General features: G+C 38.7%; 1 protein-coding gene across 2 annotated transcripts; it reads left to right on the top strand.

Annotated features, from left to right (window-relative positions):
• The first annotated feature begins 1,713 nt into the window (after nucleotides 1-1,713).
• MS4A4A (membrane spanning 4-domains A4A) lies at nucleotides 1,714-20,056 on the top strand. Of its 2 annotated transcripts, none has more exons than XM_032489510.1 (7): nucleotides 1,714-1,926; nucleotides 7,684-7,811; nucleotides 8,888-9,022; nucleotides 12,235-12,291; nucleotides 13,473-13,619; nucleotides 17,225-17,326; nucleotides 19,643-20,056. In XM_032489510.1, exons 2-7 carry the CDS (start codon nucleotides 7,695-7,697, stop codon nucleotides 19,766-19,768), a joined length of 684 nt encoding a protein of 227 aa, XP_032345401.1. In that variant the 5' UTR covers nucleotides 1,714-1,926; nucleotides 7,684-7,694; the 3' UTR covers nucleotides 19,769-20,056. The 2 variants fall into 2 exon arrangements, with proteins under 2 accessions (XP_032345401.1, XP_032345400.1); XM_032489509.1 differs by having other exon boundaries at nucleotides 1,715-1,926; nucleotides 7,661-7,811.
• The last annotated feature ends 522 nt before the right edge of the window (nucleotides 20,057-20,578 follow it).

Raw genomic sequence — 20,578 nt, 5'->3', positions numbered from 1 at the left:
AACCTATACTGTTTCTGTTCATGTGTGTCGCCTTAGTGAATGGTCCTATCACTCATTCAATTCCCTGAACCGAATCTGAGTGTCATCCTTTCCTGTTTTTCCTCCTTATCCTACACATCCATTCTACCACCAAGGACTGCCATTTCTACTCCCCAAGCATCTTTCAAGCCCTTTTGCTTCTGTCCACATTAATTAGCACCAGCAGTGGTTCAGGTAGCCATCATTTGTTCCCTAGGTAACTGGTGCTTCCATGAGTCTAACTCTGTTACTTCAGCATTGTTCCTTCCTATCATTTCTCTGTATGGAGACCAGGATAATACTTTTGAAATACTTTTTTTTTTCCATTTTGAGAATGATAATTCCAAAGGATTCCAGATAACATAATCTTTCAGATTAGGCAAAACTGGATTTCAATCTCACCTACACCAACTCAGTGAACATCTCTGAGCTTTAGTTTCATTTCCTGTGAAAACCAAAGTAGACGTACATCTAAAGCATATCTGACCTGTAATAAACATTCAATCAATTTTAAGTATGGATATAGTTACAGTCATTAACTTGACAACTTTTTATAAATTCCCATCACTCAGATGGAAACGTCCTGAAGGTGATGTAAATTCAGGGGAATTATCTGGCCAGTCTCGCTCTCTGCTCCTGGTCCATTTCAGTGACTATGATGCTCTTTCAGTTTCTTGGATACACCATGATCCCTCCAGCCCTTTGGTTTTTCTTCATGCTGATGCCTCTGTCTGCAATATTCTTCATCCCCTAATTATCCTTCATTTGTCCCCTGCTCATTCGTCAGGTCCCCAGTTAAATGCCCCCTCCTCCAGGAAGTCTCCTCTGCATATCCAAGACTGGATTAATTGCTCCTCCCATGAGCTCTCTTACAGCACTCTAGTTTGCAGGGAACTGACTGCTAGATGTAATCGGTTGTGACGCCATCCTGCATGAGGATGGCATATTCACTTGTCTGTATACCCAGCAGTCTATACACTGTGTATATATACTATGTATAAGTCTGTATACCCTTCTTGGGAGCAGGGACCGTGTCTATATTTTTTCACTATTTTATACACAGCACATAGCAGCGCACTGTTTGGCTCAAAATATTTTTCCTCAAATAAAATGTTGAGTGAATGACAACTGAACACCACTTTGCTTTCCTTCACTATATAAATTAAATGTTGATTTCATGTTACGAATGAGGAATTTTAGGTCCAGAGAAATAATAAGGTCATTCAATAAATGATTAGAATTGGGTTTGTCTGATTCAAAGTTCAGTCTCTTTCTATGATACCAGTTGCCTCTTTGATTCAGAAAGGGATCATTTTAATTATTGCTATAAAATCAACTTGTTGCCACTTTAGAGATGTTTATCCAAAATGGTGGAATTTCATGTAAATAATACATTTAAATTGTGTGTAGAATGGTAAGACCTGGTTCTCTAGGGAGATAAGAGGAACATGTGAAAATATGTGAAATTGTGAAAGGGGGCTTTTCAAGTTATTTTAAATGCCATTAAGTTCATTTGCGTATATAAAGACCTTTGAGCAGAGCCTGACACACGGTAAATCCTCAACCACTGATCTCCCCTGATATAAGCAGTGATAACCACTATTATTTTCCTATAAAAGACCGTGAAGCAGTCACTGCCTGTTCAGCAAATTTTCACAATAGACATGCACACTCGTATCAGGGACATAAAATCAGTTAGCTTCCGACGCAAAAGAGGAACTAGCTGTGGGTCTCAGAAGTACTTAGCACAGCTTTGGGGTTTTAGGATAGTGGCTAGGAGAGAAATGCCGATTTAAACTGAGTGAGGGAGTGGAGCGAGGGCAAGTGATTGTATCTGAACTGAAAGCACTTGCTCAGAGACTCCGGCACCTATAAGAGTCCCAGCAGACATTGCAGGCTTGAAGAAAGGTAGGTCCAAAGACACATCTTCCTAGGCTTTTGGGCTGATGGCTTTCTCATCCACTGGTTCTGGGATCCCTGAAAGTGGAATGAGGGAGGATGCGGTCACCTCCCATGGCAGAAGCTGGTATTCTGGGTTGGGATGGGTTGAGCGAAACTTTCGATGTTTGTTTGGGGGTGGAGGTTGGGGAACAATATTTGCTGCAGAGAGTGGGAGTAAGAACAGGCTCCCAAAGGCTGATGCTGGATGAGGCTGTTTTAGTTATTTTTGTTCTCTAAATCCCCAGGCTATCAGGGAACTGAATGCATTTTTGACTTATTATTTCATGTACTCTTGATGCCTTTTCTTCCATGGTCTTTATTCTCTGTCTCTGAGACGTCATTTTTTTTTAATTGAAATATAGTTGGTTTACAATATTGTGTTAGTTTCTGGTGTACAGCACAGTGACTCAGAGATATATATATATCTTTTCATAATAGGCCATTACAAGGTATTGAATATAGTTCCCTGTGCTCTACAGTAAGACCTTGTTGTTTATCTCTTTTATGTATAGTAGTTAGTATCTGTAAGTCCCAGACTCCCAGTTTATCCCTCCACCCACCCCTTTCTCCCTCCTGGCGCTGGCTTCAAAAATAAAAAGAAGAGAGATTCAAGGTAAGGTTGGGATAATAGAGATGAGTTGAAGTGGCAGAGTTTCTCTTATCAGCTACATTACCCATTTTAACTCTACAGGAAGGGGACCAGAATGTCAAGGAAGGATTTAAAGAGGAGGGTAACAGAACTGTTTTGCATTCTATTGTGATCATTCTGGCTACAAGTTGGGGGGAATAAACGGGACATCCAGGGTAACAGATGGACACAGGAAAACATTAAGAGGCTATGACAATATTCCTGATAAAAATAAGAGGATACCTTGGTCTGACATGGTAGGAAATGTACCCAGAGTTTGAAAATGGTCATGTTGGATCAGAAGAGCACAATTGATCGGACCTAGAGGGTAGCTAAGAAAAGGCATCAACAACAAACTACCAGGCTTTTTCATTTGAAAAAAAAAAAAAAATGAGCTAATTGTTGATTTTCCCACTGAGGAAAAACACTTGGAGTTCCCGTAGCCCTCTTACGGTTCTTGTGATCTTTATCCTTTGTCACTCTATACTAGCGACTCTGAAATAGTGTCCTCTACATACTTTTCATCGCACTGCATTAGTTTTTTGAATGAAAAATGCTAAGAAAGGCTGGAGATCTTCTGTCTGAGTCTTCTGACATTTGAAGTGGAAATTCTCCCTATTCTCTTCTGGGAAAAGTTGCTAAATGGAGAACAAATTATGGGCTTTATTATTTATAGTGACTTTAACTTAAGCTTCTGGAGGGGCAGATCTCCCAGGAAAAACTGGATTAGAGAATGTGGATTAGAGTGAAGGCCAAGAAGAAAGCTACCTATTTTATTCTCTTTTCTCTGAATTGAGATCTCGGGTCCTGCTCAGGGGATGCTCAAGTAGACAGAAAAGTCTGAATACATGTAGTCAACAACTCGCAATAGGTAACCCAGTTATCATCAGCACAGACTGGAAGATCGAGGGGACAGTCTCCTGGTCTGCCTCTAAGTAGTCTTCTATGTAACTTACTTCATGAGAGCAGAAAACAGAGGACAGCCCTGGCCTCTCAGACCAATTTTTGAGATAAACCGAAAAAGAGGAAGACTCAACTGCTGACCACAGGGCACAATGAATAACGCGCTCTAACCAATCCTATAAGCCCCTCTCCTCCGACTCTCCACCTCCCCCAAGACAGGAGCACGTTGGAGCGGGAGGATGCCAGGAATAAAGTCCCTCTCTAGCATGTTCTCAAGTGGCAAGGAGTGTTAGAGGAAGTTTACATTTTATAGATACAGCCTTAAGATGGGTAAATGACAGTAGTAATAACAACAATAATAGTTAACATATATTTAGTATGAATTATGTGAAATGCATCAGCTCAGCATTAAATTTCCACAACAGGCAAGCACTATTATTTACATTATAGAGTTACAGAAACACGAGATGAAGTAACTTGAGTAAAGAGTGGCAGAGATAGAATTGAAATCCCAGTGATCTAATCCCAGAGCTCTTTTGCTTAAGAGGATGCCCTGTACTAGCCTGGTACATGGAAGAATTATTTTGTTTATGCATTTATCCACTTATCAGTTGATGGGCATTTAGTTTGTTTCCATCTTCTGGCTATTATGGATAATGCTGCTAACAAAATGCAAACACAAGTTTTTGGGTGGACTTACGTTTTCATTTCTCTTGGGTATATACCTGGGAGTAGAATTGTTGGGTCATATGGTAAGTCTGTCTTTAACATTTTGAGGTACTGCCCAACTGTTTTCCAAAGTGGCTGCACTGGTTTACAATCTCAACATCCACGTTTGAGGGTTCCAATTTTTCCACATCCTCACCACCACTTGTTACTGTCTTTAGTTTTTTCCATCCTACTAGGTATGAAGTGGCATCTCATTGTGGTTTTGATTTATGTCTCTTTAATGACAAATGATGTTGAGAATTTTTTCATATACTTATCAGCCATTTGTATATTTCTTTGGAAAAATTAGCCTATTCAAGTTCTTTGTCCATTTTTAAATTGTGTTCTTTTTTTTTTTTATAATAGTAAGTGTTCTTCAAATATCCTGGATACAAGCTCCTTATCAAATACAGAATTTGCAAATATCTTCTCCCATTCTGTGGGTTGTCTTTTCACTTTCTTCATGGTGCCTTTTGAAGTCTAATTTATCTGTTTTTGTTTAATTGCTTGAACTTTGGTTTTTGTAACTAAGAAACAATTTCCTAACCCAAGGTCACACAGACTAACTCCTATATTTTTTTCTAATAGTTTTATCGTTTTAGTTCTTATATTTAGGTCTTTGATCCATTCTAAGTTTTTTTGGTTTGGTTTGTTTTTTTGGTGTGAAGAAAGGTCTAACTTCATTCTGTTGCATGTGGGTATGTAGTTTTTTCAACACCATTTACTGAAAAGACTATTCTTTCCTCCTGATAGTGTTGACATCCCTGTCAAAACCAATTATTTATGAATGCAAGGGTTTGTTTCTGGAGTCTCAACTCAGTTCCCTTGTTCTATACATCTGTCCTTGTGCCAGCACCAAGCTGTTCTGAAAATGTAGCCATGTAGTACATTTTGAAATTTGAAAGTATAAGAGCTCCAAATTGTCTTTCTTTTTCAAGATTGTTTTTACTATTCTGAGTCCCTTGTATTTCCATATGACTTTTAAATTATAAGCTTGTAAATTTCTGGGAAAAAGGTTGTTGCTAGGATTTTGATAGGAATCTTGTTGGGTCTGTAGATCAATTTGGGAAGAATTGCCATCTTCACAATATTAAGTCTCCCAAGTCATTCATGTGGGTTGTGTTTCCATTTACTTAGTTTTTCTCTAATTTATTTCAACAATATTTTAACAAGTCCTGCACTTTTTTATTAAATTTATTCCTAAATATTCTATTATTTTCCATTATAAATAGAATTTTCTTTTTATTTTAATTTTCAGATTATTTATTATTAATGTTTAGAAATATAATTGAGTTTTGTATATATTATGTGTATCTTACAACCTTGCTGAACTTGTTTATTAATTTTAATAGTTTTGGGGGGTTAAGGGAGGGCAGATTCCTTAGGGTTTTTTATAAACAGGATCATGTCATCTGTGAATTAAGATGGATTACTTTATTCCTTTCCATCTGAGTGTCTTTTATTTCTTTTTCTTTCCTAATTACTCTGACTGGAACATACAATACAATGTTGAACAGAAGAGATGAGAGTGAGCATTCTTTCTTGTTCCTGATCTTAAGGGAAAAGATTCAGTGTTTCAGCATTAACTATAATCTTGGCTGTGGTATTTCACAGCTGCTTTTGATCAGTTTGTCAAGTGTTTTAATCATGAAAAGATGTTGGATTTTTATTAAATTTTTTTCTACATCTATTAAAGGGTTCATGCAGCTTTTGTCTTTTTGTCTATTAGTATGTCATATTATATTGTTTGTGTTTTTAATGGTTAAAAAAAAACTTGCATTCTTGATATTAACCTGATTAGGTGTATAATCCTTTTTACATATTATTGGATTCTGTTTGCTAGTATTTTGTTGAGTATTTTTGTGTCTATTCATAACAGATATTCACCTACAGTTTTCTTTTCTTATGGTGGTTTTTCCTGATTTTGGTACTAGCCTCATACAATGAATTGAGAAGTGTCCCTTCCTCTTCTAGTTTTTCAAAGAGTTTTTGAAGAAGAGTTATTAATTCTTTTAAAAATACTTACTAGAATTCACCAGTGAAACCATATGGGCTTATTTTCTTTGTGGGTATTACTTTAATTCCTAATTTAATTTCTTATTATAGAGCTATAAGACTTTTGTGTTTCTTCTTGTGTCAGTTTCACTAGTTAGTGTCTGCATAGGAATTTGACTGCTTAATCTAAGTTACCTAATGTATTGTCATACAGTTGTTCACATCACTCCCTTATCATCTTTTATTATTGTAAAGCTGATAATCATGTTCCTTTTTTCATTCCTGATTTTACTGATTTCTTTCTGCATTTGTTATTGCTCAGTCTAGCTAAAGATTTTCCAATTTTGTTGATCTTTTCAAATACCCCCTACAAAGGGTTCATTGTGGCTGTGGCTGTTGTCATTGCTGGGGTTTTTGTTGTTGTTGCTTGCTTGTTTACTGACTTCTTGATCTCTTCTTCAAAGTCTGTATTCTTTGTAATCTGTGAACATTGAAGTTTCTGCATGATTGTTATAAATCAAATGGTATATCAAATTGGTATAAATTAAACAGTATATCAGAATTGATTGTGGCTTGCAGAGTCTTAACAAGTTTCACTTCCCTCAAAATGTGTGGAAGTGAGCCATGCAACATCTAGATATGGATTCAAATGAGCAGATAAAAGTGTTCAAGTGTCTTAAACCCATCTCCACCACACCCAATTGGGGTTACTATTTAGAGGAGAGAAAGTGGCATAAAAGTATTATATTTGTGCTTTGAGTCTCAGAAAAATAATTTTATGTGTCCTTGCTAGGCATTGCAAGTCAGGATTTAAGACATTTTAATGGAACAAGAGATTTAAATTCTTGGTGCCACAGAGATGACTTGAAATCATAAATTCCATCCCCAAAGTCCAGAGTTTATAGGATGAAACCCATAATTCCATAACATTTAGTAAAGATGAACAGGGTCAGGTTTCCAGCTCTGAGAATGTAAGTGCACTGTGATTAGAAAAGGGGGACCACAAAGTAGTCTACAATAAACTGGAATGCAGATGGTCCTGTGCAGTTTATTACTGTTATAAAAGTTGTCCTTCAGAGGAGAAGTGGCTGTAATTAAGAGAATATACAGTAACAGGGATAGAGATAAAATATGAGTGCAGACTTGATATAGGAACTTGAAGACATTTCCCTAATTTGAGGAGTTCAGCATGTTCACCTCAATTCTATCCACATTTTCCTCTTTTCAAAATTTTCCAGCATCTGAATCTTGATGTCACGTGGCATCTCTTTCTCTCTCTCTCTCTCTACGTGCCTCCATCTCTCCTTAAGATGTTTCTTGTTCCATTTTCCCAGCTGGTCTATGCAATAGTTACAGTTTGCAAAGATCTTCTACTGCCTGTTATAATAGAGGGAGTGGATATAGACCAGACCTGGAAACGTTCTGTCATTTCCAGGACCTCATCTTCAATTACATTTCTTACTGTAGCCCCTTTTCTGCTGCCATGACAGCCACACCGGGAATGGAACTGACCGCACCAGGGGCTGGCCCTGGTGTGTACCAGCCTGCTTCTCTACACTCATATCTGTGGAAAAGGATGCCAGAGAAGTTCCTGAAAGGGGAACCCAGAGTCCTTGGGGTAAGTCCATTGTGGATCTGGGGGAAGACCAGTCATCCTGTAAATCCAGTACTGATCAGATCTAATGCCACATACTCTGTCCCAGTAGCCCCATATCCATCAGCCAGCCCTAGGGGCATCCATATTTGACGTTCTAGAGTTGAAAAATGATACAGTATTCTATTACGCCATGTTTCTAATGTAGTTGTATTTAAAATATAGTGACTTTAGATTGATTCTAGGGTTGTGGATCATCCGTGATAACTGTATTTAATGTCAGTGTGGAGGAGTAGCAGAAGAAAAGGCCGCGTGGTGTCCCTTCCACAGACCTTCCCGATAGCTCATGGCCCCATATGGTTACCATGTCTTTCTGGGGAATTTTCTTAGCCTGCTCCTCAGAGGATAAAAATTCTTTTATCTTCTGTGTGTGCATTTCTGTCTGGAGTCTCAGTTGGGTGTGCCTAAAATAATGGACGGTTTAAAGAACAGGTTAATTCAGGTAGAAGGATCGTGAAAATAGAGGTTTATTTTGAGCCCAAGATTTGAACCAATGGTACAAAGTCATAATGACACCCTGGATCCTTTTTAATGCCTTTTTTTTTTAAATGTAATTGTACTCCAAATCCTATTTTTAGACCCTCTACTCACTCATATCCTCAGGCCCCAGACCCGGAGAAAAAGCCATATTGCTCTTCTCTTTTTTCTTCCCCTGGACATACTCTCCTTCCTTCAGATTACTGCTCCTTGCTGGAGTAATCACTTCCTCATGTCTGGATCGTGCCTGTCTGGGGGTGTGTAAAGGACAGTGACAGTTGTGGCTAGAATAGCATCATGGGTATCAGCACAGCACCTCTGGGTGGGTCCTGGGACACTCTTGTTACCTTGAAATGACTGGCATGATTGGGATAGACATCCTAAGAGATCGTTTTAGTAAGCTGATACAGCCACAGCTCTTTATATGAAAGAGAAGTGACAAGAGTATATCAAGAAGACCATCCGACTTTTTCCAAAGATGGAGAATGAGGGTTGGAAAGGGCGTGGCTTGGGCATCACTTCTGTGGCAGACAATCTGTTTTTACTTTCCTCATCATTTCTAGGTCATGGAGATCCTCATTGCCCTGATGAACTTGAGCTTTGGAACAGTAATAATGTGTGTCACGCTCCCAGATACAGGACTGACTATTACTATCTTTTCAGCGTACACGGGGTATACGGTTTGGGGGTCAGTGATGGTGAGTAAGGAGAATACCGTCAGACGTAGTTGGAGACAACCTAACATAGTTGTTAATATCCTGAGCTTTGGAATCATACCCTAACCCAATCTTGTAGTTCTGTAGCTTTGAGAAAGATAGCTCACGTCCTTTTGACTCAATTTTGTCATATTTGAAATGGGAAAAATAACATAAAACTCATAGAAAGCTTGGTAGATTAAGTATTTAATAGGTATCAGTCAGGGGATATTAAAGTGGCATGTAGCAAAAGACCCAAACCAGAATGGATTAAACATTGAAAGCATTGGTTATTCCACAAGAAGACCTGTTGTTTCCAGGGTTGGTTAATTCAGGAGTGCAGAAGCCTCACTGAGGACAGGTGTCACACCATGTCGGCCTTGTTGACCCATTTCATTGTTCGTAAATGCTCTGTGTGCATGAATGCTTTTCACTCTCAAGCTAACTATGGGCAAAGGCAATAGATTTGCCATTATTGGCTCGGACTATTCAAGATTCACCTCTGTGTCTGGGAAGGGTTCACTGAAGTTTACGAGAGATGGAACAAAATGAAGATTTTGTTAGGAAGGAAGAAGAGGAGACACCGCTGGTATGCAGGCAGTTTAAAGTCGACTATCAAATTTTAGCAAATGCAACTGCCATTAGATAAATTTTGTCTCATAAATTTAATGACAACTATAATTAAAATTAAATTAAAATTTAAGAAAGTTTTAAAAATTCCCCGCTGCAAACAAAATGCAGGTTTGTTTCTATACAAATTGAGAATGTAAACAGAGCATAAACTGTCAAGTTTTACCTACTGACAAAAGGAAAATAAATTTGTTAACTGGGTTTGTGTTAGAATCAAGGAACCAATTCAGGTGTTGTAAGGTTTCCATTTATCTCCGAAACTGAGTTGAGAGTTGTATCGCAGAGGTGGCTTTTTGTTCTTCCTCACCTGTTAACAGAAGAAGTGCAAGATTTGAAGACCAGCAAATGCTGTTCTACATCTGGGCAGCTGTGCAGCGCTTTCTATGTCCGATCATGCTGACGTCAGAAATAGCTTTTATTAAACTCTTACCGTGATCTGGTCACTCTGCTAAGTGCCTTATATGTAAATTACATACATTTACATTCACATTTCAAACAACCATCACAGACTTCTGAGAAAGGGTTTGTCATTGACCTAAATTTATGGATGAAGAAATCGAGACGCAGAGAGATGAAGTAACTTGCCCCAGATTACACAATTATTTGGTACAGGAATCAGGGCCCAAGCAGGGTCAGTCTAATCTCAGTATTGCACACACTGAACCACTAGCCTTCTGCTCACCTTTTCCTTTCCTTTTCAAGACCACTTCTGAATCCAGTTTTCATAATGTGTGCCTTCTACACATGTTCATTAGATGCTCAGGAACTGCAGGAATGTGTTTGTAAATGGAGGTACCACTCAGAATGTTGCCTGTCAGGATCCTGCTAGATGAGCCTTTACTTAAGTAGCAGAGTATTTTTTACTGCTACCTTCAGTGATTCTTTCAACTTATTTCCAGATCGCACCTGGGAAGTGCCTTCTGTTCTTCCTTCTGCAGTACGAGAGCCAATCACACATTTCTTTTATTTTTGGCCCTGGAGTCTCCAGTACAGTTATATGTCACTTATTAGAATCCTATGAAATTATCCCCACATTAGTCCATTTGTTCAGGTTTTCTTTTGTGTACTTTTGAAATATTGTGAAGTTTTATTCATATATAGATATATTTACTTTTCACATTCCTTATTAAGCTTTTCTTCTCTCAGAAACTTCATATTTTTTTTTGCTATGGTAAATGACGTTCTCTTATTAAATCCTGTCTTCAAACGCACAAACACGCACACATTTATAATAGGCATATATAAAATGTCTGTATATAATGTTGTTCTCATGTGCCTTATTGAATTTTCCTAGAGGTTAAAGCAGTTTTTAGTTGATATTCTTGAATTTTGCAGTATAACATATTCATATTTAAGCAACAGTAATTTTAACCATTTGCTTTAAATACTTTTCTTGTATAATTATTTTAGGTACTCTACTAAGAATAATAATACCTAATAGTCTACATTTTTATCTTGATACTTTCTTTAATGAGATGATGGCCCTACTGTTCCTTTGTTAAACATGATGTAGACTTTTTGACTGAGACACATTCTGTCATGTTATAGAAAATGCAGCTCTTCGTATTGTACAAATGTTTAAGTCAGTAATAACATTGAATTCTATTAAATGTTTTATCAACATTGTAAACATGAATAGCAATTAGTGTGTGAGTTTTCTCCTTAAATATATTAATGTCATAAACTGTAATAATGTTTCAATATTTTAAAAATCTGAACATTTTAAGAAATACCCCACATGTTCATGATTCATTTCATAAAATATGATGGATAATTCTTCCTACTATTTTTTTCTAAAGGTGACTCAGTTTACATTAATCATCTCTATGTCTTGGTATTTAGAAACTCACTGAAGAAATTTATCAAGCTGTTTAATTACATGTCTTTTTTGGTATTAAGGTACAATTATTGAAACTTCAGAAATCAGCTTTGGAAAGCAGACCCCAAAATTCAAACAGTCAAATAGTTCAGGGCAGGGAGCCCAACTGACTTGACTCCAGCCATTTTAGCTAAATGGAAAATAATTACCAAGTTGATGGAGTCAAATGAAATCATATATTCTAATCATTATCTAATATGGAATTTAAATTTTTTTGTTACTATTTTATTCACAACTTCTAATCATCATTTTAAGTAAAAATAATCTTCGGGGAGAGGGTGTAGCTCAGCAGTAGAGTGCATGCCTAGCATGCACGTGGTCTTGGGTTCAGTCAAAAATAAGTAAATAAACAATAAATAAACCTAATTACCTCCCCGCCTTAAAAAAATTAAACTCACATAGACACACGAACAAACCTTCATATCAGGAACTTAGGAGCCTCCTTTATATTTCATTGCCCTCGAGCAGTTTAAACACCATTGCAGTTAGACAGTTTTGGAAAGATTCGATACATCCTCCTGTGACTCTGATAGAATGTCTCTGTTGTTTCTGGGTAAAAGGGATGGTTATGTATAAACTTTTGTGTTTCTTCCAATATAATTGGTTTGTTTAACATATTTATCACATTTAGGGATATGTTTTAGTAAGTTGGGACTTCAAGTATTTGTTCAAAGTTTTTTACCTGCATTTTCCCTCTTGTTACTAGTTTATTATTTCAGGGTCCTTCTCAATTGCAGCAGGAATTAAAACGACAAAAGGTCTGGTGAGTGTTGTCTCCTGTTTGTTCTTTTTCGTTCGAAAAGAAGGATCAAACTAGTATGTATTCTGCCAGAGAGGAAAACAGATTTTGTTTGTTTTTTAAAAAATCAGGACAGACTGTAAATTTTAACTAGTCGGATGGGTCTTTAAAAAAATTGTCTGATAGTAGAGTTATTGACGTGAGAGTGAATAGTTTGGGAAGGTAGTTGCTGAGAAAATGGTTATGACAGCACAGAGAATTCCTGAGGAGAAATGTCAAATGAGATTGGTCAAACAAACCCTGTAGTTTGAGATTCAGGCCATGACAGTGGCAACGATGCTGGTGTGGCCAGTATCTGTTGACTTATTGATTAAGCTGTGTATCCCAACTGTATGCAGAAAGGATTTGGATTCAGTGTGCAATGAAAGAAGTTTACACTGAGGCTATTTAAATAAGAAGAAGACAGTTTAAAACGTAACTTTCATGCCAATATATCTTTCACAAAGCCAATAAAAGACAAAAGCCCAGACCCCAACAGACTCCTTTTTTCTGGCTAAAGACGGTCTTTGAGTTTCCATTGCTCAAAGGACAAGTATCAAACTGTGGAGCATGGTCAGTATGGCTTTTCCAAATCTGACCTCAACCTATCTCCCTAGCATCTCCTCCAGATGTAACCGTTAAGATCTGCCTTGTGCTCCAGCCGCACTGATCCTCTTATACTCTCTTAGGGAATCTTAGTTCTTCTACAAACCTCCATAACTTTGCCATGAGAAGATAATGTACGAAAACGAACATACAACAGAGGGAGATAGTATGATGCAAAAGACATGGAGGCTGAGAGGCAGGCAGAATTTAGAAAGTACTGAGAAGTCAGGCGCCTGAAGGAGAGCGTAGGAGGAGGTAGACAGCAGACAGGACTGTGCAGCTAAAGTGTGAAGGGTATAGAAAGCCCTGCTAAGGAGACTGGAGTTTATCTCATGCGCCCATGGGAGTTTCCTGAAGGACTTAAATTTGGGAATAACGGGATGAGATTTGTGCCTTAGCAGGAGGTCAGAGCAGGGAATGAGACAAGTTAGGGAGCTCCTGTAGTCATCAAGACAGAGAAGATAGACTGTGTGAGGCAAGAAGTGGGTGGGTGTAACGTGATTGATGGAGACATCTGAGGATGTTGTTGCGTTGTTTAATTGATTTTCATTCCTTTCTAGGTCCAAGGTAGCCTAGGATTGAACATCGCCAGCTCTGTCTTGGCTTTATCTGGGGTCATACTCACTGCAATCAGCATGATTTTGGGTTTAGAAATCCCTTACTGTGAACAGGAAGGAAATTGTTTCATGATCAGATCTATTTTAATAGTGAGTGCATCTTCTTTTCATGGGATACTGTGGTGGAAACAAGTCATGGGACCCCTGGCTCTGACAAAAGTAACAATCTGTATTCTTTAATTGATGACTCTCTTTGGGAAGCTGGAGATGATTGAGAAATAGGACAGTGTTTTGTTTAGGAGTCATGTCCGCATCTCATCTTTCTCATTGTCCCTCTTCTATGTGTGATGAGGGAAAGCGGGAAGGAAGCTCATAGTTATAGAACAAATACTCCTAATAGTTGGGCTGGTAAGTATCTTGCGTAATTTTTCCTGTTTAATTGCAAAACATGCATAACTATGTACTGTTATCTGCTCTAAAAATGGAGCCCAGATGTCAGTCCCTCTGTATCCCCAGGCCTTCCTGATGGAGCCTAATGGCGTTCCCTAATAATATAAAGTAGAATAGTCTTAAACGTTATCCAACAAGTACGGAATGACCCAGTATCCCTTTCAGCATCTCTGGATGTTCTTGTAAGATTAAGCACTTTTGGCCTCAATGTCCACCTCCTGGCAAATTCTGTCTTTGTTGTGTATATAACTGCTTTTCTGTACCACTTGCCCTCTCCTGGATATTATCCTAATTGCTTTAGTCTCCAACACCAGATTTTGCAGGTAGTACAACTTTCTGAAGCTTGGGGCCATTGGGTAAGTGTAGGGAGGAAGACTTTTTGCAGCACAGCTTTGCAGACTGAAAAGCAGTTAAATCTATATTATTAAAAAGTCTATTAGCCTTTCTTGACACCACTGAAGTGTCTGTTATCTGAGCTCCATGTGAGCTTCTGGCCTTTCCCTGTGCTGCTTAATTCTTTGTCCCATTATGTCCTTTAATCACCTAAATTTGGAAACTCATCATTCTTCCTAACTTACTATGCAGATCAATTGCATTGCCTTTTCTTTTTTTTTTCCTTGCTAATCCTAGGTAAATCTTGAGTGCTATATAGTCACACCAAAATAACCCCTTCAGTGTCTTTGCTAAACTTATTTACTCCTCTTGAGATTCCTGACGGTTCTTTTTTTTTTTTTTTTTTTCCAGTTCTTACAGTAAGCAATTTTATTTCTTGCTACTCATTCAAAATAAGAAGAAAGATGGGGAGGATACAGCTCAGTGGTAGAGTGCATGCCTATCATGCACAAGGTCCTGGGTTCAATCTCCAGTACCCTATCAAAATAAATAAACAAAACCCTAATTACCTCCCTGCTCTCAAAATACATAAAAATGTGAAATTGTTTTTAAAAATGCTCAAAAAAAATTTTTGGAAAAAAAAGAATTTTTTTCAGCACACTTAACATTTTTTCCCCAAGGTCATGTGGTTAGAAATTGGCAAAAGCAAGATTAGATACTGTACCTTCCTGCCTCTCATCCTCCTATTATTTCATATTCTTCCATGTAGGTATCCTGAAGAAGAATCTTACTTTCAGTTTCTGAAGTTCTTTCCATGCATAGACTCCAAGGGCAATGACAGGGATAAAATCTACCAGCTGCACAGGGCTGGCTTCACAGGCCTGGGACCTGCATGGTCACACAGGGCTTTGTAGTTAGAAGAGCCTGAGGCTTGGTTTACAACTCGGCTGTTTCTGTCTTGAAGTTCTTAATACCTTTTTAACAAAAGGCCCTATAAATGATAGAGCCAGTCCTGCCTTCATCTCAGTCACCTCCCAGAAGCCATCACAAATTCCTCTTGTGTGATCATTTTCTGCCTCTCCTGATAGCAGAGCACATCGATAAGGGTTTCCTGACATCTGAAGCATTAAGTCTGTTCCTACCTGGACACCTGCACGGCCAGTCCCCAGGTCTATGGGCCTATGTTTCATGCCCAGTCCTAGGGTTGGCCCTCTGAGAGACATAAGAAGGCTCGTCTTCAGGGTGCTCATCTTCCTAGGAGTGAAAGAAATATTGGAAAGCAGTTAGAGGTTGACAAAACCCCGAGGGCTTACTTTTGAATATAATTGTAAAAGAGAGGTTGGAAAAAGATGAGCTCTTTGTAGGAAAGAGTAGAGCAGACGCTACCTGGAATCATTGGGCAGGACCGTATGAAATTGCCAGCGATCAACTGTGCTTGATTTAGAAAGACGGCAGCTTCCTTTAGCTCCCCCTTATATATTATCTATATTTTTTGCTACTTCTTGAGAATTTAGCCTGGTGCCTGTTTTTGTAAATAAAATATTACTGGAATGTAGCCACACTCATTTGTTTTCATATTATCTGTGGCTCCTTTTGAGCTATAATTGCAAAGTTGAATATTTGTGACAGAAACCTTATGGCCTGCAAAACCTAAAACATATGCTAGCTGGCCCCTTACAGAAAGTCTGTCAACCCCTGGTCTGCCTTACTAGATGGTAAAATCCTTGAAGTTAGGGAAATTGCTTGGTTTGCTGCTCTGTCTTCTACGCCTACAACAGTTCCTGAAACAGAGAGTCTACTGAATATGTTGAAGAAATGAGTCAATAGATAAAGAAGCAATGAATGCAAATATTCTTCAGGTCCCCTTGAGTCAGTATCACATACGGCCTGGCTCTTGCTCTATTGGCTCTTCCACAGCAGAGGTACTACCCCTATTCATGGAGAGAAAAAGAGAAACTATTTAGAGTAAATAATCTCTGGCATCAATTCAGGCAACTGATTCAAATTTTTAGAAAGAAGAGTACTGCCTAGTGTTTCTCAAATCTGACCATGTATTTTGGCTGAAGATTAAAGCCAATGGCTAAAGACCTAAAGCCAGTTCTCTGGGGAGATGGATTAAAGCCCAACCACCGCAGTTTCGCAGTTGCATTCGTTTCTCATTGTTGCTGTAACAAAATTACTACAAACTTCGTGACTTAAAACAACATAAATTTATTGTCTTTACAGTTCTAGAGATTAGAAGTTTGGAATGGTTCTCACTGAGCTAAAATCAAAGTGTTGGCAGGGCTGTGTTCCTTCCTCTCTGGAGGCTCTGTGGGAAAATCAGTTTCCTTGCCGTTTCCGGCTTCCCAAGGCTGTCTGCACTCCTTGGCTTGTTGTCCCATCCTCTCATTTCAAAGCCAGCAGAGCAACATCTTCCAATATCTCTTGGACTTCGACTCTTCCTCCTCCTGCTTCCACTTACAAGGACTCTGTAATTCTTTGGGGCTTACCTGGGTAATCTAGGATAACCCCTCCATCTCAAGGTCAAATAATCAACGACATTAATTCCTTCTGCAAACCTAATTCTCCTTTACCACGTAAACTGACATATTCACGGACAGGTTCTGGGCATTAGAATGTGGACCTCTTTGGTCTGTTTATTAGTCTGTCTACAAACATTCCTCTGCCTACAATTACTAGGATGGGAAGTCGTTATTATTGTATCAACTGTATGGAATTTCTACTGTTTGAAAGAACTCGTTTGATAATTATCTTCATGATCCCTTCCTCCTTTCTGTAGCGTTTTCACATTCTGTGTCTGTAATATCCCTAGAAAGCAGAGTGTGGGGAAAAGAACCTGGCTTCAGTTGGGAGCCAGTATTTCTGATCTCTGGCCAGTGCTGCTTCCCTTGGGGCCTTGTAATCAGTGGTCAGTGTTTGAACTTGTCATCTCGATCCCTTACATTTCCTTCTTACGAATCTGTCTCTAGGGTATGGACGTTATGATGTTCCTTTTAAGTATTCTGGAGTTCTGCATTGCCGTGTCTCTCTCTGCCTATGGATGCAAAGTAATATGTTGTAATCCTAATGGGGTAAGTATCAAGCTTCCCTTGACAATGTCTATATTAGTTTTTCTACTGCCGTGTAACACATTACACAAACTCAGTGGCTTAAAACAAACGCACATTTACTATCTCTGTTTCCATGAGTCAAGAGCCTGGGCACGGCTGAGCCGGGTCCTCTGCGCAGGGTCTTACAAGGCTGTCATCACAGAATTGGCTGCAGTGTGGTCTCAGCTGAGGCCTCTGGTCCTCTTTCCTGCTCCCAGGGCAGAATTTCTTTCCTCTCAACTGAGGAACTCATGACAACTCGCTTCTACTCTGAGCGCAGCAAGAGAGCTAAAGCGCCTGGTGCTTTCCAGCTCTTTTAAAGGGGTCAGATGATTAGGTCAAGTCCATCCAGAATAATGTCCTTTTTGATAAACTCAAAGTCAACTGATTAGTAGCCTACTCAAAAGAGTGATATCCTCTCCTATGCGGAATCTAAAAAAAAAAAAAAAAAAAAAAGACAAATGAACTTATTTGTGAAACAAAAACAGACTCACAGACATAGAAAACAAACATGGTTACCAGGGCGGGACGGGGTGGGAAGGGATAAACTAGGAGTTCGAGATTGGCAGATACTGACTGGTATATATAAAACAGATAAACAGGTTTATACTGTATAGCATAGGGAACTATATTCAATATCTTGTAATAGCTTACAGTGAAAAAGAATATGAAAACAAATATATGTATATTCATGTATGACTGAAGCATTGTGCTGTACACCAGAAATTGACACATTGTAAACTGACTATATACCTCAATTAAAAAAAAAAAAGACTAAACACTGATTTAAAAAAAAAAGAGTGATATCCCATCATATACACAAGTCCCACCCACAACTCAAGGGGAGGCCATCATACAGGGACATGGGTTACCGGGTGTCACTTCAGAATTCTGCCTGCCACAGCGGATAAAGAAAAACTATTTTCCTCCATCCTTACTACCCCAAAGGGCATCTCTCTTAGTTCAGATGAGAGAATACTTCACAATGTAGAGAGTCTCCAGAGAGTGCCCAATTTTTACTCCATTATCCAATTTTGGAAACCTTCCCTGAGCTACTGAAGCAAGTCAGGGTTTCAGACTTACCCAGTATACGTACATTTGCCCATTTTCTTACCTTGAGACCTGCAACAGATCTTCCTGGCTGCTAAGCAGAGAGAAGGTCGCATAGAGATGGTTTGGAAATGGGAGGAGAAAAGGGACCAAACGGCACTAGAAAGAATAGGACAAGTGTATCTTCCAAGAACTAAGGGTTCAGGGTGAGAAAATGGATATTAAAACCCTAAGAGATGTTCATTAACTTCGTTACCCAAAGCCAATCACAAAATAATAATAGTGGGATGACGTGATTTTTCTGGGGCTCTTCTATACCAGTCTGTGCCTCTTTACTTTCTTTTGGGGCTTTTGTGCGACACCACAACCCCCACCCCCACAGCCTTTCCCCATGGAAGAGAGATTGACTAAATCACATCAACTCTGTGAGTGGACTTTGACGTTACAAGACCCTAGAAGCTAGCGTTTCTCGCAATTTCTATCGATTTTGTAGTTTCATTAAGTGAAGCATTTTGTTCTTATTAAGTGAGCCATTTGGACAACACCACACTCCTCAGTAATGTCGTATTTCAGTAGTGTTTATGTCTAGACCTGTGTTTCCTTTTGCTCCTAGAGAAGTGACAGAACTGGGAAATACGTCTCCCACTAACCCCACTGATGACGGCTGGAGAGTGTGATGCCAAAGAGCAATGGCTCTGGGGCATATAATGCCTGGGTCTTTTATCTCATCCTGGTTCACCCATCCCACCTCCCGCTCCCCCCCCCCACCCCGCAACACTCCATTTCATACTGAGTTTGTGGAAGAAGGACCAGCATTTTCCTTAGTTTCCTGATGATTCCTGCCTTTCTGGGTCATTGTGGGTTCCGCAGTGCTTTAGTCATGGCTAGCAAATCAGTGATTTGGGTATTTGCCATCGACATAAACCTGGTTTGGAAGAAGAGCTCTATGTTTTCCAGTAACACTGTGGTTTACCCAGCGTGCTGGGTACCATCATCCACACGTAAGACCGAGCCACTTGTAAGATCACAGCAACAGCTATCAGCATCTCATCCCAAAAGCTACCACTGAATGTTTTTTCTTAGCTGTAGCCTGATCTAAAGAATTCTTGAGAAACTCCACCAATTAGATCTTGAAACTGAAATCAGAGAAAGGGTAGACTCTGATAATGATGACATTGTGTAGACAGGAGAGAGAAGCCCTGAGGTTATTTGGTTGACTCACCTATGGCATTCTGATTAATTTCACAGGTTGTGTTCATTCTGCCATCAAATCCTCACATGGCAGAAATAGCATCTCCCGCACCATTTACAGGAGGTTTGATGCCACTAATGGATCAACAGAAAAATGTTCCAGAAAATGTATCCCTACAGTAATGCGAGAACCCAGTTTGGGAGAGTACCAGAATCCAACTATTTTATATAAAATTCAGAGTCATGTTATTTTTTCCTCTAAGCACTCAACAGCTCACTTCACTAGCTCTTTGTAAACAATAGCAGACGTTAAATAAATAAATCATGCATTTAATGAGTCAATAGTATCCCCTCTTTTCTTATATATATGTGTAATTTTATTACAATATTTTCTTTATCCATTCATCTATTGATGGACACTTAGGTTGTTTCTCTATCTTAACTTTGTGAATTGTGCTTCAATAAATGTGGAAGTGCAAATATCTCTTTGAGACAGTGATTTCGTTTCTTTTGAATATACAGTTGACCCTTGAACAACACGGATTTGAACTATGTGGGTCCACTTATAGGAAGATTTTTTTCAATAAATATTCTGGAAAAACTTGGGGAGATTTGCAACTGTTTTAAAAATGCACAAACTGCATAGTCTAGAAATATCGAAAAAATTAAGAAAAGTTAGTTATGTCTTGAATGCATGTAATATATGTAGATATACATATAACATACAAATGTTATATATGTGTGTGTTATATGTAACACATACCTATGTGTTAATTGGCTGTTTGTTACCAGTAAGTCTTCTGGTCAACAATAGGCTATTAGTAGTTAAGTTTGGGGGGAGTCAAAAGTTATACATAGATTTTCAACTGTGTGGGAGTTGGAGATCTCTAACCCCTGCCTTTCTCAAAGGCCAACTATATATTTAGAAGTGGATTTGCTGGATCTTATGATAACCCCATTTTTAATTTTGGGGGGAACCTCTATACTTTTTTT

The sequence above is a fragment of the Camelus ferus genome, chromosome 10 (assembly GCF_009834535.1).
Source record: "Camelus ferus isolate YT-003-E chromosome 10, BCGSAC_Cfer_1.0, whole genome shotgun sequence".
In the NCBI taxonomy this organism is placed as follows: Eukaryota; Metazoa; Chordata; class Mammalia; order Artiodactyla; family Camelidae; genus Camelus; species Camelus ferus.
Note: the sequence above shows the minus strand (reverse complement) of the source record. Positions and strands in the feature narration are given on the sequence as shown.